Below are 24,067 nucleotides of genomic sequence, written 5' to 3' on the forward strand. Positions count from 1 at the left end.
GTGGGAGACGGAGAGGGTGGGAAGATTTGGGAGAATGGCATTAAAACATGTAAAATATCATGTATGAAACAAGATGCCAGTCCAGGTTCGATGCACGATACTGGATGCTTGGGGCTAGTGCACTGGGACGACCCAGAGGGATGGTATGGGGAGGGAGGAGGGAGGAGGGTTCAGGATGGGGAACACATGTATACCTGTGGTGGATTCATTTTGATATTTGGCAAAACTAATACAATTATGTAAAGTTTAAAAATAAAATAAAATTAAAAAAAAAGAATATACCATATGTTGAAACACAAAGCAAGTCTCAATAAATTTAAATATTGAAATCATATGAGGCATATTTTTCACCACTATGCCATGATCAACTATTGATACAAGAAGAAAACTGGAAAAATCACAAATACATGGAGCCTAAACAACATGCTACTGAACAGCTGTGAGTCGATGAAAAAATCAAAAGCAGAAATCAAAAAATATCTGACCACAAATAAAAATGAAAATACAACATATAAACATCTATGGGATATAGCAAAAGCCATACTTAGAAGGAGGTTTTTAGCAATAAGCCCTCCTTCAAGAAATAAGAAATATCTCAAATCAAAAGTCAAACCTTATACCTAAAGGAACTGGGTGGGGTCGGGGGAGAAAGTCTAACATCAATATAAGGGAGAAAATAAAAATCAGAGCAGAAATAAATGCAGCAGAGACTAAAAAGGCGATAGAAAAAGTTAATGAAACTAAGAAATAGTTCTTGGAAGATAAAATGAAATTGGCAAACCTTTAGCTAGACTGGCTTATAAAACCAGAAATAAGGAGAAATTGCAAATAATAGCACAGAAATATAAAGGATTGTAAGAGAAGACTGAACAGTTATAGATCAAAAAATCAGGCAACTTATAAGAAATGGATCGATTCTTAGAATCATACATTTTTTCAGGACTGAATCCATGCAAATGAATAGATCACTCACTAGTAGGGAGATGGAAACAGTAATCAAAAACCTCCTAAGAAACAGCATCCAGTACAAAACAACTTAATTGGTGAATTCTATCAAACATTTATGTTTTAGTTTTTATTTTTTGGGGGGCCCCGAGGCATGTAGAATCTTAACTCCCTGCCAGGGATTGAACCCTCGCCCCCTGCATTGGAAGGCGAAGTCTTAACTACTGGATGGCCAAGGAAGTCCCTATCAAACATTTAAAGAACTAGTACCAGTTCTTCTCAAACTCTTCCCAACACTAGAAGAAAAGGGAGCACTTCATAACTCTTTTTATGAGCCAACATTACTCTAATACCAAAATCAGACAAGAACAACAAAAAGAAAATTACAGGCCAGTATGTCTAATGAACTTAGATGCAAAACATCTAGACGAAACATTAGCAAATGAATATAACAATATGTTAAAAGGATCATACACCACGGTCAAATAGGATTTACTCCAGGGATATAAAGATAGTTTAATATACACAAATCAATCAACATAAATACAACACTTTAACAAAAATGAAGGATAAAAATCATGATCATTTTATCAATAGATGCAAGAAAAAAGGATTTGACAAGAGTCATCACCTATTTATCATTAAAGTAAACTACAATGAACTGGAAGGAGCATACATCAGTATGATAAAGGCTGTATATGATAGACCCACAGCTAACATACTCAGTAGTGAAAAACTGAAAGATTTTCTTCTCAGATTGAGACCAAGACAAGGATACCCATTCTTGCCACTCTTACTCAACATGGTGGTGAAATTCTAGCTAGAGCAATTAAGTAAGAAAAAGAAATAAAAGTCCAGATTGGAAAGGAAGAAGTGAAACTGTCAGTATTTGTGGATGACATGATTTTATATATAGAAAACCCTAAAGATTCCATAGAAAAGCTATTAAAAATAATATTTTTATTTTTTATTATAAATTTATTTTTATTAGAGGCTAATTACTTTACAATATTGTATTGGTTTTGCCATACATCAACATGAATCCACCACGGGTGTACACATGTTCCCCATCCTGAACCCCCCCTCCCACCTCTCTCCCTGTACCATCCCTCTGGGTCATCCCAGTGCACCAGTCCCAGGCGTCCTGTATCATGCATTGAACCTGGATGTTTCAGTAATAATAAATGAATGAAATAAACTTGTAGGATAAAAATAAACATACAAAAATCTGTTGCATTTCTCTACACTAAGAATGAACTAGCATAATGAGAAATTAAGAAAACAATTCATTTTACAATTGCAACAAAGAATAAAATACCTAGGAAGATTTTAATCCAAGGAAGTGAAAACTACAAGACATGTTGAAAGAAACTGAATAAGACACAAATAAATGGAAAGATAGTCCATGTTCATGAGTTGCAAGAATTAGCATTGTTAAAATGTACGTATTACCTAAAGCAACCTGTAGATTCAGTGGAATCCCCATCAAAATACAATGATATTTTTCACAGAAATAGAACCAAAAAAATCCTATAATTTGTAAAAAATAGCAGAAGACCCTTGGATAGCCAAAGCAATCTTGAGAAAAATGATCAAACTGAAGATATTACACTCCCTCATTTCAAATTATACTACATATCTGTAACAATCAAAACAGCATAATATTGGAAGAAGAGCCCAGAATTTGAGAGCTCAGAAGTAAACCCATAGATATATAGACAATTAATTTGCAACCAAGGAGCAAAGCACATAAAATGGAGAAAGGAGTACTGGGAAAACCAGATAGCACATGCAAAAGAATGAAACTAGACCCTGTCTTACATTGTACACAGAAATTAATAAAAATGGATTAAAGACTTGAATGTAAGACTTGAAACCGTAAAACTCCAGAAAAAAACCATGGGCAGTATGCTTTTGACATTAGTTTTAGCAATATCTTTCTGGATATGTATTCTTAAGCAAAGGAAGCAAAATTAAAATTAACCACATGGGACTACATCAAACTAAAAAGCTCTGCACAGCAAAAGAAGCCATCAGCAAAATGAAAATACAGCCTACCAAACAGCAGAAGGTACTTGCACATCATGTGTCTATAAGTGGTTGATACTCAAAATTTATAAAGAACAACAATTTTTTAAAAAAATTAAAAATGGGCAGAGGTTCTGAATAGACAGTCTTCCAAAGCAGGTATACAAATAGCCAACAGGCACATCAGAAAATTTTCCACATCACACTAGTTAGGGAAGTGCAACTCAAAACCACAAAGAGATACCACTTCACACCCATTAGAATATAACAAGTGTTTGAGAGGATATGCAAAAAAGGGAACCCTCATATACTGTTGGTGGCAGTGTAATTATGTGCAGCCACTGTGGAAAAACAGTATGGAAGTTCCTAAAGACATTAAAAATAGAACTATCATTTGATCTAGCAATTCACTTTTTGGATATTTATCCAAAGGAAGTAGAATCACTATCTCGAAAAAATATCTACATTTCCACCTTTACTGCAGCATTATTGCCAGGACCTGGAAGCAACCTAAGTGTCCATTGATGGATGAATAGATAAAGAAAATGAGGTATATATATGCTATAGGACATTAGTCAGTCATAAAAAAAAAATGAAATCTTGCTACTTGTAACAATATGAATGGACCTTGAGTCTATTGTGCCAAGTGAAATAGATCAGTCAAAAACAAAGACTGTATGATTTCACTTGTATATGTACTCTAATAATAATCAACTCATAGATACAGAGAGTTGATTGGGCTTCCGTCGTAGCTCAGTCGGTAAAGAATCTACCTGCGATGCAGGAGACTGCAGTTCTATCCCTGGATTGGAAAGATCCCCTGGAGAAGGAAATGGCAGTCCACTCCAGTATTCTTGCCTGGAGAATCCCATGGACAAAGGAGCCTGGCAGGCTACAGTCAGTGGGGTCACAAGAGTTGGACACGACTTAGCGACTAAACCACCAGATACAGAGAAACAGATTGGTGGTTGCCAGAGGCAGGAGTTGGTGAGTGGGTTAAATGCGTGAAAGGAGTCAAAAGGCACAAACTTCTACTTATAAATTCTGGGGGTGTAATATACAGCATGTTGATTATAGTTAATAATATTGTTTGGCTGAAACTTTCTGAGAGTAGATTGTAAAATTTCTCATCACAAGAGAAAAATTGTACAATGTGTGGTGACAGATATTAGCTAAATTTATTGTACTAATCATTCCATAATATATATTTATATCAAATCATCATGTTGTACACCTAAAATTAACATAATGTTATTTGTCAGTTATATCTCAATTAAAAGGAGAGCTGTATGGACAGTTTTAAATAGCTATGAGCACTTTGTATGATAAGAAAAAACAATAAAACACAAGACAATTTTAGGTTATTTCAAAAAGTTAAATAAGAAACTCAATTAAAAGTTGTAGAAAAATATTCTTATGTGACTTAGAATCTGAGTTATAAAATTTTAGAAATAGACTAATTGAATCTAGTCCTTTTGTTTTCAAATAATGGAAATTATATGTTACCAGATCAGAGTCACATAGCCAGTTATTGGAAGAGCATGATTCGAACTTTCATTTGAAATCTAGGCCTTCAACTCTTTATTCCAGCTTTCATACTTCTCAACTGCTTATGTTTATTATCTAACCACTTGCTTTTAAAGTGACCTGAAAATTTACAGTGAACTCTGAAAGACCTTTATACTTTAAATTGACTTGTTTATCAATTTATCAGTTAATAGTTGTGGTCTCTAAATTCTCCCCAGTACTATTGATCTATGAGAGACCTGTCTCACTTTTTTTTTTAATTTATTTACTGATTTTAATTGAAGGATAATTACTTTACAATATTGTGATAGTTTTTGACATATATCAGTATGAATCGGCCGTAGGTATATATGTGTCCTCTCCATCCTGAACTCCTCTGCTACCTCCCTCCCGACCTTATCCCTCCAGGTTGACACAGAGCACCAGCTTTGGGTGCCCTATGTTATACATCAAACTTCCACTGGTTATCTATTTTACGTATGGTAATGTATATGTTTCGGTGCTATTCTCTCAAATCATCCCACCCTCTTCTTCTCCCACTGAGTCTAAAAGTCTATTCTTACTTTAAAACTTATAGACTTCCTGAGAAGCAAGAGTTTAAACATCTCACTCAATGCCAGAGTGCCTTATGTGTTAGACTTTGAACATAGACATTACTATATTAGTCATTTTTAGTATGCTATTTCATTGAATTCTTAGAACTGTAAGAGATATGAAAAAGCTGAAGTTAGAGAAAGAAGATAATATGGCCATTATTTCTTTAAAGTGGCTAATTTATTCTGATATCATGTTCAGTGCATTTTTCTAATCCACCACACTAACCATTGTTATAAAAACCTCAGCCAGAGAGAGTGCCCAATTTGTATAATACTTGGTAAATATTTAGCTGTAACAGTTTTACTCCTAAAAAAGTTGTTCACATATAAAAACAATGATTGGTCTTTGTTGTTGAAAGTATTTAAACCAACCATCATGCTAAGTTAGTATTCATCCAGTTTCTTTTTCCTTCCAGGCCTGTATGTGGAATCAGAGGGAAAACTCTCATAATTAACTTGCCAGGTAGCAAGAAAGGATCTCAGGTAAGCAGTCTTCATATTTATATGGTTTGTTTGAGAAATTTTGGCCAGCTGTGAGAGTTAGCCATACAAGAAGTTGGAGTCCTCCACAAGACCTCACTTCTGACAACAGTTGCAGTTCAGTGCATTCCCAAAACCACCCTCTGTTTCAATAATTCACTCGATAGATTCAGAGAACTTATTGAAAGGTGGTATACTCATGCTGCTGCTGCTGCTAAGTTGCTTCAGTTGTGTCCGACTCTGTGCAACCCCATAGACGGCAGCCCATCAGGCACCCCCGTCCCTGGGATTCTCCAGGCAAGAACACTGGAGTGGGTTGCCATTTCCTTCTCCAATGCATGAAAGTGAAAAGTGAAAGTGAAGTCGCTCAGTCATGTTGGACTCCTAGCGACCCCATGGACTGCAGCCTACCAGGCTCCTCCATCCATGGGATTTTCCAGGCAAGAGTACTGGAGTGGGTTGCCATTGCCTTCTCTGGTATACTCATAGTTATGGTTTATTATATGGAAAGGATACAGATTAAAATCAACTGGGGAAAGAGGTGCATAAGACAGAATAAAGAAATACCAAATGAAGAAGAGCTTCTAATATCTTCTCCCTGTGGAGTCATGAACACATTACTCTCTGGGCATCAGTATGTAACGACACAAGGTTTATTGCTTATCAAGGAAGCTCTAAGTCCTTAACATCCGTAGTTTTTATTGAGGTACATCATATATTGCCCGTATGGCTGACCTTTAGTCTCTTGCATTTCCCAGAGCCTGGGCTAATACTTGTAGTCTCCAACACTTACCAGAGCCAAATATCACACTTCCCAAAGTCTCCATAATAAATCACACTGTTAGACTGCCTGGTAGCAAAAGTTTCCAAACAGAAAAAAGGCACTCCTTTCATTTCGCAGTAACTAAGGGCATAGGCCAGATTCTCTTTGGGTAAAGTTAAATTTTCTTTATACAAACTACTCCCTGGCCTCTGGCCAAGGCTTTCTTACAACTAAACAATAATATTTGTCTGGCTGAGCATCTATATTTACTATAGCATTTATATTATAGACACAACAACAGTAGTAGTGTGAATATACCTAAGATTTGGAGGAGCCATCGAGAGATAGGATTAAAATCAGAGAAACGAGTAATTCATCCTCTAAAGCCATTATACAAATCTTCATATTTTTGTACTCATTTACTAATTTTCCACCTGATCTTCTGTTATTGTACCCTATGATACATTTCGCACAGAACTGTTTACCATAGAAATTAGCTCTCTTGCTCAGGCCAGTCATTACCCATTGAGAAGGCTTTAACTCAAATTCTTAGTACATGTGGCCATCAATATCAGCAGTTTAATCTTACTAACAATGCTTGTATTATATCGTAGTATAGTAGTAAATATAACCTGAAAAATAAGAGTCAAAAGATACTGAAACATTACTGGAGTCCTATACACACAGTAACAGTTAACCTAGTCGTCATCATATCATATGATCAAGATGTATCCCAGAGCGATGCTCCTCAGGTTTACAGACTTGTCAGGTTCCAAAAGCAATCTATGCCTTTTCCCTTTCTAGCATCTGCTACAGCTGAGCCAAGAAACAATTTCATCTCTTGTTTTAAGCTGCTTTTGAGACACCAAAGTAATACTGGATTTCCCTGCTGCATAACCCCTTTAAACTCATTCCTTTACCTTCAACTACCATTTCTCCTTCTCTCCATTTATATTCAAGCATTTCCTTTGAACATCTTGAATGAGACACTTGATTTGGCCACTGGGCTGGTCCAGATGGCCATCAGTAATACTAGGTCAACAAGTACTTCCCTCTCAATCCATTCCGTTTATTAAAGATAAGGTTACATAGTACAGAGTTAGTGGGGAGTCTGAAACCCCAGGCAGTATAATTGCATTTACTCTTAAGCCCAATTTGGCCAGATGGAGTAAGACATAGTTTGTACCATCAAACCCTTAGGAATTCTGATATAAAGGTTTAAAAGTGTAGTTACGGTTTCAGCCTAAGAATCATCCCTGCCTCTGGCACCCACAGTTACAGCCCTGGTCCTCAGACCACTGCATCACATAGAAAAGAACAGTGTTCAGGTGATGTGGGAAAAAAAGAAAAAGGACAATTGTAAAGAGAAAAGTGTAGTTGTACAAACATCCTTTTCCATCCCCTCTTAGTAGAAAAGCAGATGAATCTGTCTGGAGAGAACACTCACTTAACCTCCCTAACGTTGAGTATGATCATACACTAATGAAAGCTCATGCATTTATCTCCTCCCATTTTAGACAACAAGTGTTTAAGTTTCAGTTTTCTATCATATTATTGCTCTGAAGAGGAAAGTGTGTTCCTTGGTCTAAAGATGTGTGCCTCCATGGTCACTGACACAATATCTTCTGTTCTGGTCCTTATATAGTCCGTCGAGCATGTGTATCTACTCTGGAATAAACAAGGCTCATCCAGAGTAAGTGTCTATACCTAGTAGACCTCATTTGTAGCCTTGTACCCATTTGTAGTTAGTTGGACTAACAACATCAGCCCAGCTTGCCAGGTATACGTAGGACTTTTCCCTTGGGGAATTCGCTGCATAGCCCTCTGCCGTCTGTCTCTCCTTAGAGCAGACAAAACAGTTCTTATTGGCATTTGTGCCTCATAGTGTAAGAGGAATATATCTAGATGCAGCCCGTTTCTGCCTTCTATAAGCCCCTAGTGTCCACTCATCTCATGGGCCCAGGTGGCCGTGTCAAGAAAGTATACCAGGATATCTGCTCTCCAGTACCAGTCAACTTCCAATTCTGAAAGGGAGTTCTTCTGATGGGCATTAACAGTCTACTTTAATATACCCATTACATTCCCAGAGTGATTTCCATAGAGCCATACCCCATACAGGTATCCCTTTAATAGACCAGTTTTCCATTGCCCATCTGCCTGACCATATGACTAGGCCATTTGAACACTTCCCATGAGTCAGTAAAAACCCAAACATAGGGGCAAACAAGCAGTTCAGCCCATGGAGCTGATTTGTTTTTACCTTCTTCAATCAGAGTGGCGGCCTTCCAAACAGGATGCTGTCCCTTCACCTTGGAATTGCCATCCATAAACCAAGCAGCTCTTTGTTGATCAATAGAAAGCTGTTTATAGGGCACCGCCCAAATGGCCCAAGTGGCCATAGGATCCAGCAGCTCCTCAGGTGATTCCGAAGTCAGCCCTAGGTGAAAAGAGGCTGCCTGCTCGTGAGTACCTCCTTGCATTCTCCTGGTAGCATGATTCTATATGCAACATTTCCATTTTATTATGGAACTCTCCTGGGCATTGCCTTCCTTCCTCATTAGAGCTTTTCTCTGAAATTACCAAGACATTATAGATATTTCAGGTTTCAGAGTTATTGTGTGTCCTTTAGTCATAAGGACGGTCTCAGTTAAAGTCCAATAACAAGTAGTAATTGTCTCTCAAATGGAAATTTTTTGGTCCAAAATTCCAGCAGTTGTTGAGTGGCACTCACAGGTTTTTGCTATAAGCCCTAGTCTACATGCCACACAAGGCTTTTGTACAGCAAATTAATAATCTGTGTGGTCCCATTTAGCATGTCCAAGTAGAAGACTGGATTTACGTGCCTCCTGTTTTACAGTGTGAGATAGGGGATAAATTCTCCAGACAACATACATCCTCATAATACATTCAGGTAGAAATTCACCATTCACATAAAGTTCATAAAGTTCACATAAACATTGTAATTCTTACCTAAATGTTTACCTTAATCCCATCAACTGCTGCATTCCCATAGCGTCCCATTCTAACTACACTCCTCCCACCTCCCATTAGGATTTCAACAGGTTTTAGAATCACACTACATGGAGCCCCCATGTCAAGGAATCCCAGAAAAGTCTCTTATCTGTCTCCTAATGAGTTTAGCCATTTGTGTGCACGTGGCCTTGGAATTCTAAGGCCTGGCTTGGGCCAAGGAATCCAGACCCTTTTGTCATACCTCATATTGATTATATTATGGGGCCATCACTTAAGGTGATTCAAGGTAAGGTTTCTTTGCCTTCTATCTTTCTAAATTCCACCAAACTAGTGTAAAAAGAAATTTGCTTAGGATCTCTTAATGTTAGGAGATCAGCAGATCTCCCATCTGTCCACTCAACACAACAGTGCTTCTTTAAGACATCTGTTTTGCCCCCATTAATACTCACTTCATTCATACACATCTTAATAACCATATAAGTGTTTCCACCCTGCTAGGACAAGTCCCTTGAATCTCTTGTTTCTCTTTCCCCATTTTCTTATGAATCAGTCCAACTTTATTTACTATTTATTACTTCAACGTGAATTTTTCCACGGCTACGTGGAATTTTTCTGAGGCTAGCAGCTACATGTCAGACCATCCAGAAGCCAAGCTTGACCCAGCCTCAGGATCTACCCCAACATTCTCCATTACTTTTGTTTTAGCTAGTACAGATACCATTTATTGTTTGTGTGTTGATGTGACTCCTTAGGAGTTAGATCTTTCATTTCCAAATTTAACTGCTAATTTTGTTTCCAGTAACTAATTGCAGTACAGCTGCAATGCCATTCTTTGGGTGACCCTGTATTCTTTGAGACTCTAAAGATTCGTTATCCCGCACATTCTCTTCCTTCCTCTTCCTGGGTCGCAAGTTTCAGTGAGTCAGGCTGTTTCTGTCAAATCTCACTTCTTCATACCAACTGTAAGGAGTTTTTACCAGCTGCAAAAGTTAGCCAGCTAACTCCTTGTGGAGCACTCCACGAGACTAACCTCACTTCTGTCATCGATTGCAATTGAGAGGATTTCTAAAATCACCCTCACTTTTAATAATTCACTAAAAGGACTCACAGAACTCACTGAAAGCTGTCATACTCATGAGTATGTTACATCACAGGGAAAGAATACAAGATGAAATCAGCCAAGGGAATGAGTATATATGGCTAAGTCTAAGTGAGGTAACAGTCAGGGAACTTGTGGTCATTCTCTTTAATGGAGTCATAGATAGCATCACCTCCTGTTAACATAAGATAGTTGTTGTTGCTGTTTAGTCTTTAAGTCATGTCCAACTCTTTGTGACCCCATTGACTGTAGCCCACCAGGCTCCTCTATCCCTGGAATTTCCCAGTCAAGAATACTGGAATGGGTTGTCATTTCCTTCTCCAGGAGATCTTTCCGACCCTAGGATCAAACCTGTTTCTCCTGCATTGCAGGCGGATTCTTTACTGCTGAGCCACTGGGGAAGCCCAGTATAAGACAACACACGTAGAGCATTGCTAACTGTGCACACTCTCCTTTTCCTATGCTAACTGGCTTTTACCTTTGGTGTTCAGAGTTTTTATTGGAACTTGATCACTTATTGCCCATGTGGTTGACCTTTAGTCAGCCATTCCCAGTTCTTTCCAGAGGTAAAACTGATACCATGTTTCCCAAAGCCCTCATAATAAACCATGTTGTTAGACTGTCCAGTGGCTAAAGCCCCCAGGCAGAGACACTCTTATCAGGCATGATATAATAAGGAACTAGAGATCACCTCCCAAAAGCAGAGAATAAAGGCCACACTTCTCTTTGATTAGAGTTAAATTCCTTATTATACAATTTTTTCCAGAAGGGTAAAAGGTAGCTACCTTCCAGGTATTCCAGTAACCGATGTTTCATTACATATTAAATTTTAAGGTAAGTTGCTTCACATGTGAAAGAGAAAGACTTCTGCTCAAATATACTCCCCAGATATATCTGGCCTTACTTTCTGATTTTAAAGTTCTCACCTGTTTTCTTTTGGTGATACATTATAGGTGATAATGGACATATTTTGGGCATTAGCTGCCTGTTGTCCTTACTTATTAGCACCCTACAATAAATGCTGTACTTTCCTTCACCCCCTTCCAAAAAAAAAAAAAAAAAGAGAGACTGTTTTGACTTTTATGCTGCACAAACTTATATCTACTTTTACATATTGCACAATTTTGTCTATCTGTACTTTACAATTGTAATCAGAACCTAAGTTCTCTGAATAAAATAGTTGAATATTCAGTCGGTTTGTTAGTTCTAGTATCCTTCTTTTACCAGAAAGGTGAAAACTATTACGTGCTCTCTCATAATGTATCTTTAAATCCCAAAGTTGTATAGAAGTTTTACTTAAAAAAAAAAAAATTTGCTGTGTGTTTATATAGTGGAGTTCTTCAGCTTATGGAGAGTACTGTAATATATACCAGTTTACTTCATATTTCACATTGCAAAGACAATACATTAAATATGATTCATTCTTAAGACAGATGGAGAGAAAATCACAAGTAAATCCAAAATCACAAATAAATTTGATTGCTCCCATTTTACATGCCTATAAAAATACTTCATCTTCGTTTTTTTCCTTCCTCTTGCATACAGGAATGCTTTCAGTTCATACTACCAGCCCTACCTCATGCCATTGACCTTTTACGTGATGCCATTGTAAAAGTAAAGGAAGTTCATGATGAACTTGAAGATTTACCTTCCCCGCCACCACCTCTTTCCCCTCCTCCCACAACTAGCCCCCATAAACAGACAGAAGATAAAGGGGTTCAATGTGAGGAAGAGGAAGAAGAGAAGAAAGATAGTGGTGTTGCTTCAACAGAAGATAGTTCTTCATCACATATAACTGCAGCAGCCATTGCGGCCAAGGTAAGCCTGTTGAGAGAGACCCAGAGATCTAAAGGACCCATAGGTAAATGTATTGATTTCATCTCTCTTTCCATCCCATTCTTCCATAACTTAAATACAATTTTGTGGCATCCTTTAAAAAGAACTGGAATATTCATGACACTCTAAGCTGTATTCCCTCTATTATGTTGAGTTCTTGAAACATTTAAGTTTTGTTTTGAGTTCTGAGGCATTAAAAATTCTGCTGTTACCTATTGAAGTAGTAGCTCCCATGATAAACAATGTGACATTTAAGAACTCTGTGAAGATGTCAGTTTTGTGACCATATTAAATATATAATGTTTATGTATTCAGAACATCAAATATTCACAAATTCTTAAAGGAGCATCAAAAGAGGGTAAAAGACCTAAGATGGTTCAAGGAATTAGTTGAGAAAGATTAATATATTTTTTTTTAAAAGACAAGACTTTTCATCAATTAACTACCATTTATTTAACTGTTGGACACAATTTACACCAGTCATATGGAGAAGAAATGGATGTAAGGTATTTGTATTTTTAATTTAATAAAGCAATAAATATTGTTAAAGCAGTATCAAAATATTGCAAGTTCTCTTCAAGCAATTCTGGGAGTAAATAGTACCATACAGTACTTAGTACAGTAAATAGTACCATACATTACTTCTGTAAATTTCATCATCATCTCAGAGTCACAGAACATGATTTACATTGTTAACCATATATCATATAACCCACCTTGTATACTTTAAAATCTTCAGAGAGTAGCATATCCCTTCTGGAAGTAATGTTTGTTCATTGATCGAGAATGTAAAGATTGGTGATCTAATCGTTTATGAAGTAATTCCTAAACTTTTATGGCTCGTCCAGAAATTTGGGCTATGAGCTTAGCATGAGAGGATTTTTGGACAACATTTATATTGGAAAGAATCATAGGGATCCTTTTGAAGTGTCCATTCAGACAACCATTAGATGGTTCCTTCACTGAAAACTGGATCATTCCATCTCCAGATCCATTCAGTGATCCATTAAGTCCTTACTTAGAGTAGTAAGTATTTAAGTTATGTGTGAGGTTTGTTTTATTTCATTTTGTTTTGTTTTTATGGAACTGATTGATTAAATAGGTACATTATTAAATCATCATATGTTCTCTTTCTTTTACTCTTAATTAAAAGAGTTAAAAGTACCATCAGTTTCAACTTTTAAAAAAAGCGTATACCATCTTAATTCTTAAGCTGATTTTGTCATTATACATTTGCGAATTTTGGGCATTTCAGTGTTCCATTTGTTTTCAATTTTTTCCTTTCCAGTCATTTTGCTTGTATAGTTTCATGTTTTCCTGTCATTGTATTCATCATTGTTATGTGTTGTGCATTAGAAGCATCCATTCTACACCAGTCCTGCTGTTATCATGGCACACGGTGAGCAGCCCATCCCTGGTCTCATCAGTTATTCCCATGATGCAACAGGCAGTGCAGAGGAACCGGTAAGACAAGAGGCTTTTGCATTACTGATTTTGCAAGTATATAGCCTACCTCCTGTATGGAGGTAGGCTGTGACTTATTACAGAAGATGTGTTTTATTCTGAAGGACCTTCACTAGTGCTTTTTTGTTGAAAATATAAGTGCCACTGAGTATCTTCCATCAAGGAATTTAATAGTTTCTCCTGTACCTGAAGTACTCTAACATCATTAAGATTTTATAGTATGTGGCAATGAACTTTCATCACATGATTTCCAAGAAATTCATGACTCAGAAGTCTTTTTCTTTAGTAATTTCATTACATACTTTGAAATATATTGCCTGCCTTAATTAAGATAATCCCGTAAGAAGATCACATTAAGTTTTAAAAATCAAAACAGATTGGTCAGAATAATATTTAATTTATATCAACCTTGCTTTTTTTTCTTATGATTTTGCATCTTTCTTTTCTATAACTGTGTTTGCATTACAACCATTTAGAGAGTTGAGGCTTTGTACAAAAGCTAATTACTAATCTTCAGATAGAAACTTTTAAGGATATGTATCACTTCTTTCCGACTTTCCTGGTGGCTCAGACAGTAAAGATTCCACCTGTAATGCAAGAAATCTCTGGGTCGGAAAGATCCCCTGGAGAAGGGAATGGCTACCCACTCCAGTATTCTTGCCTGAAGAATTCCATGGACAGAGGAACCTGGAGGGCTACAGTCCATGGGGTCACAAAGAGTCAGATTAATACTTTCACGTTTTTTTCCATCACTTCTTTCAGTCATTAGCTGTGAATGGTACTTTGTGAAAAGTGTCAGGCTAGAAAAGATTAAACTGGTAAGTATAACTGAATAAGCAGTGACAATTTAGACCACAGCTGCAAAAAAAAAAAAAATACTCAGTCCCTGATATGAACATAAAATAAGAAAAGTAATAAAGTATAATTTTGTTTATAATCCTTAGAAGAAAAATACCCAGAATTTCAGGGGAATGCTAGGAGGAAAAGTAGTATTGGTTATCTTTTGGTAGATAAGCTACCAATGGTGACTTTAACTGTCTATTCAACAAGCCACACCTGGTTAGAAATATGCTTAGCCAAGTCAAAGGCCAAGTAGAAAAAGGAAATATTGGTTAATAAAATGATTAAGAATTTCAGTCAACAGCTGAATTCTCCAGCTATAGCTTTGCTATAAATTATAAACATTCCAAAATATACCAAACTGTCTTTTGTGTTCTCATATTATAAAGCAACCATAGCAACTATAATAATTATCCTGGTTTTCAAACTGAAATATTTGGAAGTTTTCTATTCATAAGTAGCTTTCAAGTTGTCATATTCTGAGTGTTATGTTATTATGTGAAAAATATTTGAATAACCAAAAAGATTTGAATAACTCTTCAATAGTTAGTTCCTAGTGATCTGAATACTTGCTATTGCCAAACTGACAATTTGCTTTTTCAGGAAACAAAGAAGCTTGAGGAATGCCCTTTGTAGTGGTTATTTCTTAGTTGTCTCTTCAGCAGTCATTTGCAGTTCCCTCTTCCTAACATTTTACCCCATTCCCCAGTCATGTGATTTAGGTGAGATTGACTAACCCTCTGGCCTATGTATTTCACATAGCCACAGTTTTAGTTCAAGAAACACATAATTCAGGTCAATAAGAGCATCTATTAGGTTTTATTTGCACTGCTAGGAACATAGACTCTCTGTTTTCTATTGAATATGAATGAGGACATATATAACTCTAAAAGAATTGCTGTCTTGAACCATGAAAGTAATGCCTCCCAATAATGCAGCCAACTGTAAAGAAGCAATGCTAAGAAATGGGAGAGAAAACGAGATCCTGAGTCCTGGTCACATTGTTTGACCATTTACTCAAGCACTTATTGACTACTCAGTTACCTGAGCCAATAGAGTACTTTAAAAACGTTAGAGGTAGAGATGGGTGAGCTGTGGTGTGCAACCAAAAAGCACGTTAGCATATCTCAGTATGCAGTCTCTAACCAAAGAGGTGGAAAATTTTCCATATAATAACTGAAAAATAGAAAATAGGAATCCCTGAAGTTTCATATTTGAGTAAGAAACCTCATTCAAGGGAATAGAGAGTAGGAGAGTGTGACACACAGGAGGTATCTTGTCCCATCACTTCATGGCAAATAGATGGGGAAAAAGTGGAAACAGTGACAGATTATATTTTCTTGAACTCCAGAATCACTGCAGATGGTGTCTGTGGCCATGCATTTAAAAGATGTTTGTTCCTTGGAAGGAAAGCCGTGACAAACCTAGACAGTATATTTTTAATAAAAAGCAGAGACATAACTTTGCTGACAAAGGTCTGTATAGTCAAAGTTACGGTTTTTCCAGTAGTCATGTATGGATGAGAGAGTTGGACCATAAAGAAGGCTAAGCACTGAAGAATTGATGCTTTTGAACTATGGTGCTGAAGAAGACTTTTGGAATCCCTTGGACTACTTGGAGATCAAATCAGTCAATCTTAAAGGGAATCAACCCTGAATATTCATTGGAAGAACTGATGCTGAAGATGAAGCTCCGATACTTTGGCCACCTGATGCTAAGAGCCACCTCATTGGAAAAGACCCTGATGCTGGGCAAGATTGAGGGCAGGAGGAGAAGGGGACCACAGAGGATAAGATGGTTGGATGGTATCATCAACACCTTGGACATAAGTTTGAACAAACTCTGGGAGATAGTGAAGGACAGGGAAGCCTGGTATGCTGCAATCCACAGGGTCACAAAGAGTCAGACATGACTCAGTGAGTGAACAACAACGACACACAGGAGGAAACAGGGATAAATAAATCTTGCCCCTCTGATTACTAAAAAAGTATAAAGGTCTTTTCAAGGAGACTGGATCCAAATGTGAAAAAATTACAGCTATACTTTTGATGATTGCAATATGCTTGCACAACTCCAAACATAGTGAGAGGCATTTAAGACAAAGAGGCAAGAGACCCATGGAGATACATAATAATAAATCTTATCCCACTGACAGAAATTAAATCTTTTGGAGAAGTCCCATATAATAATGGTGGCCCCCAAGATGCATTGATTACAAGAAAATCTGCTGCCTGCTATGAGAAGAAAAAGAGTTGCTGATTTCCCTTTGGGAAATAATGGGCTTCCCTGGTGGCTCAGACGATAAAAAAATCTGCTTGCAACATGGGAAAACTGGGTTTCTATCCCTGGGTTGGGAAGATCCCTTGGAGGAGGGTATGGCAACCTACTCCAGTAGTCTTGCCTGGAGAATCTCCATAGACAGAGATGCGTGGTGGGCTACAGTCCATGGGGTCACAAAGAGTCAGACACAGCTGAGAGACTAAGCACAGCACACAGCATAGAGAAAACTGTGTTCGACTGATAGGACCAATCAGGAACAGTCTACTTCCCAGAGTATGTATTTGTAACTTAAGAGAGAAAATGCTGAGTTAGCAACCTACCAATATTATTGATTTACCTGGAGATAAATCACACCATTACCACCAGAGACACTTGCAAAGTTTTGGTCAGAAAATTGAAGAATGTACATTGTGTGTGTGTGTGTGTGTGTGTGTATATATATGTATGTATTTTTTTATATATGTAATATGCTTAATGGAGAAGGCAATGGCACCCCACTCCAGTACTCTTGCCTGGAAAATCCCATGGATGGAGAAGCCTGGTAGACTATTAGTCCATGGGGTCGCTAAGAGTCAGACACAACTGAGCGACTTCACTTTCACTTTTCACTTTCATGCATTGGAGAAGGAAATGGCAACCCATTCCAGGATTCTCTTGCCTGGAGAATCCCAAGGAAGTGGGGGGCCTGGTGGGCTGCCGTCTCTGGGGTCGCACAGAGTTGGAAACTAAATATTAAAAAAATTAAGATCATGGCACCTGGCCCCATTACTTCATGGCAAATAGAAAGGGAAAAGGTCGAAGTAGTGACAGATTTCCTCTTCTTGGGCTCTGAAATCACTGCGGATATGACTACAGCCATGAAATCAGAAGACAATTGCTTTGTGGCAGGAAAACTATGACAAACCTAGACAGTATGTTGAAAAGCACAGACATTACTCTGCCAACAAAGGTTTGTTTAGTGAAGGCTATGGTCTTCCCACTGGTCACATATGATTGTGAGATCTGGACCGTAAAGAAGGCAAAGCACCAAAGAATTGATGCCTTCAAACTGTTGTGCTGGAGAACACTCCTGAAAGTCCACTGGACAGCAGGGAGATCAAGCCAGTCAATCTTAAGGGAAATCAACCTGAATATTCACTGGAAGGACTGATGCTGAAGCTGAAGCTCTAGTATTCTGGTAATCTGATACAAATAGTCGACTCATTGGAAAAGACCCTGATGCTGGGAAAGTTGAGGGCAGAAAGAGAAGAGGGCATCAGAGGATGAGATGGCTAGATGGCATCACCGATGAAATGGACATGAACTTGGGCAAACTTTGGGAGGTAGTGAGAGACAGGGAGGCCTGGCGTGCTGCAGTCCATGGGGTTGCAAAGAGTCTGACACGACTGGGCGACTGAAGAACAACTATATATATATGTGTAATGTGTGTTATATATATTTACATAATATATATATACACACATAATTTTATTGTTCCTATCTGTGCTGATTTTAGTATATTTACATAATATTAAATGTTATGTATAATATATTTTAGTATATTAAACAATATTAAAATAATAGTCACTCTTCTAAACATTTTATATATACCAACACTTTACATACATTGTCATTTTACTTATCAGAAAATTGAAGCACTAATTGGTAAAGGACATATAACCAGCTAGAGATCTAACTGGTATTCAAGTCCAGGCAGTCTGGCTCCTGAATCATCACTCTTGACCTCTCTAATGTAACACCTCTCAGTGCAAGAGAGACAGAAAAACAGAATGATGTTCTGGGAGATGACTAGCTAGTACAAATTTGTTTGAAGAATGAGAACTAGGATATTTAGACCTTAGTTTGAAATACTTGAATGATAAAATTCAATGCACAACCTAAGCACTGTGAGTTATAGGATATATTTACTCTGAAAGGTTGCTGATTCAAGCAGTAGAGCTTTAAACCATGAGCACAATTGGAATCAGAAATGTATTTAGACAAATACATGAAATCAAATGCTTTGGAGAACATAGTACAATACATGTTAAAGGATAGTATTTTTAAAGGTTTAATCATAATGTTCATAGAAATATAAAATGTGTCAAATATTTTATTTAATTAATGACAGAGCAGTAAGCTGTTAAACACGTTCAAACACGTTCAAAGTAAACAAAGGACACAAATGACAAAAAGTAAACAAAGTTGACAAAAAGTAAACAAATGACATATATCATCAGTCACAAAGATTGGCGTGAATTTATAAATAGACACAAAACTCAGTCAGTATACACAGGGTAAGGGTAATAATCAAATATTCCTTCTCGGGACAAAATGTATTTACATTGCTATAGACAATAATTTGCATTACTATTAGTTTTCTGTAACTTGCAAAGTTGTAAAATAGTGAAAGTAAAAAGTTCAGATAACCCAGAAGAGTATACAAATCAGGACATTTTAATAATCTTTCTTACCCATTTTCCGGACAACTCTCTACACCCCCAATCATAATAACCTCAAAGATGATTTTTGATGCAAAAAAAATGGCTGGTCTCATTCATTAGTTTGGGCTTGATTGATTATTTAGCTGCAGCAAGATATTAAGATAGCCAGATAGCCTCTCTGAGTTTTTATTTTGCAGTTACTGAGGCTGCAAAATTAGCTTTTATCTGGAAATTTTCAGAGAGAATCTCAGATTCTACTTTTTAAAGTTTCTATTTTTGCCATTCCGAGTTTAGGTAACAGAGCCCTAGACAATCCCTTCACTCTGTTTTACCTGCAGGTACCTGTTATGGGATGAATTCCTCTCTTTTCCAGGTCACCAAAATGTCATTACCACTTATAAGTGACCTTCCTTACCACATGCAAAGCTGAGACCCTCTACTCCAGGTATCAGGTCATTTTTCCTAAGAGGGCTTTGTAGTTATTAGGTTTGTGAGTATAGCCAATCTTTATTCTTCAGAAGTGGTAGTCATATCAGATTAAATGGTCACCATTCTCGAACATGATACAGATATGTCCTTAGTTCAGCCATCGATTTCTTCAGTTATATCCTGGTAGAGAGGAGGACATTCTTCATAAATCTATGAAAATCACTATATTGTCAAGAAAAGTTACCATACCTTGTAAGAGTTTCTGATTTCTGAGGGAATCAGTTAAATCAAATAATTTTAAGAAATCAGAATCTACGAAATTGTGTTGGTTATACATAGATTAAGAAGAAAGAAAAAGAATCTCCTCACATACACAGAGAAGAGAACATTTGAAACATCAGTAATATTCCAAACAAATAGCCAGAAAAAAAATTATTTGGTTTACTTAGTCCTAAGTAATCAGTTCTCATTCCTTTAGATTTTAGCTTAGCAGTCTGCTTTCATGAAACTTTCACCTTTTAGACTGATGAGCATTTTGGAAATACTAGCTCAGTCCACTGCTACAGTCTAAAAGTTACCTAAACAATAGTATGACTTAAGCAGTCTGTACCCAAGGGTATATTCTTTGAAGTGTCAGTAGCTGAAAGTATCTGGTACAGTTCTTTCCATGAGGCTTATAAAACTGTCCTTCTTTGGTAAATGTACAAGCTTTGGTCTGTAGCTTATAGCATAACTTTGAGGTAAGCCTCAAAATCCATCTGTAGATGACAAGAACTTAATAGCTGGAGTTATTAACTGTTACCAGTAATTTCAGAATGGAAGAGAGTAAAATTCTCTATTGAGGGGTGGAATATATTTCTTTCAAGAGTCTTAAGCAGTATTTTCCCTTAGAGTAAAAATATTAGGGTCTGTGAGGAATTGACAATTATCTAAGGACTTTACACAAAGCATAAAATTAATGAAATGGTTACATTAAAAGCAGTTTGCTTATATAAACTTAACCTAGAGAAGGCTGGGCTTCTCTTTCGACACAACAACTTTCCATGAAATTTATAGTTGTAACCCATCAAACAAATCTAATTATATCTTTCATCACTTTATCTGTGCTAAAAGAACAAGTTTTTGTGACTTCTAGGAACCTTCCAGGAAATCTCAAAGATAGTTTTAAGTGAAAGAAACTCTGAAAATTTTTTAATAGTTTGTTCTATACTTAAGATTTGACTTAGAGTTTTCAGAGGAAATTTAGACACTTGATTTAAGATAGGATCATGGATGCCTGAGGAATAATTTTTAGGCCTTTTTAAATTAAAATGACTATAAAATAAAAGCATAAAAGGCACACAGTTGTTAAGAAGTGACTCTTTCATAACTGAGGAAGTTTTTGTTCTTTTTCCACTTAAGAAGCCAAGCATATAACAAAATTAACATGTAGCAAAGAAAATTATTCTGGTAAGACACTGAATTTCTGCTGTCTAGACAGATTACATAGATAGTAGGTAAAAGCACTCATCAGTAAGCCCAGGAAATAAGCCCATCAAAACTAAGTGAACTTTGTTTCAGGTGAATATATATTTTAACACATTTTGTAACTTATTTTCAGGCATTACAAATCCAAGGAAATAACTTCAATTTCCAAGTTTTATCTTTTGTTATGTTTTTTCAAATATTCTGAAACGAATTGATACTTTGCTTTAGGACTGCAGTCCTTTTTCAGATGACCCACATGATGAAAACTGTCTTCACAATAATATGATAACATGCAACAGGTTGATCACTGCTTTTTTCAAATGAATTAATATTTGTAAAACTTTTGTTTCGATTTCTAATTCAGTAAATATTGATAATTATTGTAAAGGGGCTCAGAGACCAAAAAGTTTCAGGACTGCTGCTTTAGAGCAGTGTTTTTTTTTTTGTTTGTTGGTTGGTTGGTTTTGTTAAAAAAATAAAAATACAAGCTCAGTTGCTTATCTCTATCACAGTTGTTCAGCAACTCATTTTGGTATACTTTTAGTAAAAGTAAGGCATTTCTATTTCACAGAGAAAACTTGGGGTAAATAATTAAGAAGTGTCTGACGTATGCATATTTTAACAGACAGCAAAGCTCATGAACATGTATAATTTTCTACAGCAGCATGACTTACTTATAACACTTACTGCTTGTTAAAGTGGCAAAAAGGAGCATGTTCATAAACATGACAAAAATGTTTACAATTTATATAGCAAATAAAAATAAACCAAGGTATATAAACTTAAAATTATGATTAATAATCAGTACAACAAAAGAAAAATAGATAAATTGGACTTTATCAACTTAAGGACTTTTGTGCATCGAAGGATACAGTCAGAGGGAACACCATTAACAGAATGAAAGAAACACATTTGAGAAAGGATTAGTATCTAGAATATAAGAAGAATTCCTACAACTGAGTAGCAAAAAAAAAAAAAAAGGTGGGTGGGGGGAGACCCTATTGAAACATGGGTGAAGGATTTGAATAGTCATTTCTCCAAGGAATGTATACAAACAGAAACGTGCACAAAAAGATACTCATCATTAGGAAACTGTAATTCAAAACTGCAATGAGAGACCACTTTATATACATTTAGGTGTTTTAGTAACCACCACCACCACCCTTCTCCCACAAATAACCCGGAAAATAAGTAGAGGCAAGTATTTGTTTAATGCCATTTCATTGTACACTGATTAAAGTGGTAAATTTTGTTTTATTTATTATTAGTAATTGATGTCTCCTAATTCTTATTTAAAAATTATCCAGATTTCTAATGATTATCCATTAATTAATTTAATATCAATCCAAAGTTTAAATTACTTAAAGATCGTAGAAATTATATTCAAGCTGACATGTAATTTAGGAGTAATTTAAGCTTGTTCAGTCAGTAAACCTCTATGTGTTTAGGGAAAGCAGCCCACGTAAAACAAAATATATATTTATATTTAACATATGAAAAATTTCAAGACAGTCTTTAAGCTACAATTATTTAAGCTTATCCTATTTGCCAAAGATTTACCCTAATTATACGAACTTGGATTTTTAAAATACTTACAAATTACTTTCTAGTAGATTTTTTTAAGTCTAGCATATTTAAAGTATTAAAAATTCAGTTTCTTTATTTGGGGATATACTAAGGATATTCCCCTTCATGGATCACAGCTTTGTCATGGTGAAGGAGCTTGCATAATTCAGTCAAGCCATGAGCCATGCTGTGCAGGGCCACCCAGGACATACGAGTCATAGTGCAGAGTTCTGACAAAATGTGGTCCACTGGAGGAGGGAAATGGCAACCCACTCCAGTGTTCTTGCCACGAGAACCCCATGAACAGTATGAAAAGGCAAAAAGATGTGACCCCGGAAGGTAAGCCCCCAGGTTGAAAGGTGTCCAATATGCTACTGGGCAAGAGTGGAGGGCAACTGCTAATAGCTCCAGAATGAAGCAGCTGGGCCAAAGCAGAAATAACTCTCAGTTGTGGATGTGTCTGGTGGTGAAAGTAAAATCTGATGCCATAAAGAACAACATTGCATAGGAACATGGAATGTAAGGTCCATTTAGGTAAATTCGACGTGGCAGTACATTATACTTCCCTAGTGAAAAAGAATCACTTGGAGAAAACCTTTTTACATTACTCCCAGTTTTTTTACAACTTGGATTTGTAAAATATCTAAAAGACTGAAGAGTACAGAAAATTCAAAACAGTCCACTACACAAGACACCTAATAATATTTTTGCCCACTTCAGAGTCTTTCACAATTTTTTCTGGCATATGAAAGGAATTCAGTAATGCATGGATGTTTACAGAATTGAATAAAATTTCTGTTCAAGATGTCCATGGGCTTAGTGTGCTTTTTTATACTTATTTATTTGTTTCTATTCATATGGATGCCACATAGTGGGATTTTTTTGAAGATTATGTGATCTTTAGTAATAAATGTTTGAGTTTCTCAAAATTTGAATGGAAAAAACCAAAAAGTTTTTATATTCCTACTATAGATGTCAATATAGGGATTGATTTATTAGGATGCCAATTGTTTTTTTCCTAACATTGACCATTGAGTAATATTGTGGACTGGTTGTGTATATATTTGTTATAAACTTGTAGTAATCATTACTTGGGTAAAAAAATGTATGTTCTTAACAGTTTTTCAAAAAGATTGCTATTACCAATAAGGTAAATAGGAAGTTATATTAAAAAGTTCATAGACTTTTTCAACCTGGGAAATAGTGTGCACTGTGCTTTAACAGCTAGAGCCTTGGCATTAGATAGTTTCTGTTCTGCTAGATTCTACATGATCTGTTTCTAGATCCTTCGGTTACCATCTCTCTCCCTCTCCCCATTGCTCACTGAATTTACATCCAGCTTTGTCTTGGC

General features: G+C 36.4%; 1 protein-coding gene across 12 annotated transcripts in view; it reads left to right on the forward strand.

The window, feature by feature from the left end:
* Positions 1–24,067, forward strand: part of GPHN (gephyrin) — a 537,169-nt gene that overhangs the window by 299,414 nt on the left and 213,688 nt on the right. For 6 of the 12 annotated variants that reach the window (XM_061429169.1, XM_061429171.1, XM_061429170.1 and 3 more), the window contains 3 exons: positions 5,513–5,579; positions 11,957–12,229; positions 13,604–13,711. In XM_061429169.1, the coding sequence (XP_061285153.1) occupies positions 5,513–5,579; positions 11,957–12,229; positions 13,604–13,711 (448 nt within the window). The remainder of the gene's footprint in view (positions 1–5,512; positions 5,580–11,956; positions 12,230–13,603; positions 13,712–24,067) is intronic. The other 6 variants (XM_061429172.1, XM_061429176.1, XM_061429174.1 and 3 more) reach the window with 1 other exon arrangement.

Source organism: Bos javanicus, chromosome 10 (assembly GCF_032452875.1).
Source record: "Bos javanicus breed banteng chromosome 10, ARS-OSU_banteng_1.0, whole genome shotgun sequence".
NCBI lineage: Eukaryota > Metazoa > Chordata > Mammalia > Artiodactyla > Bovidae > Bos > Bos javanicus.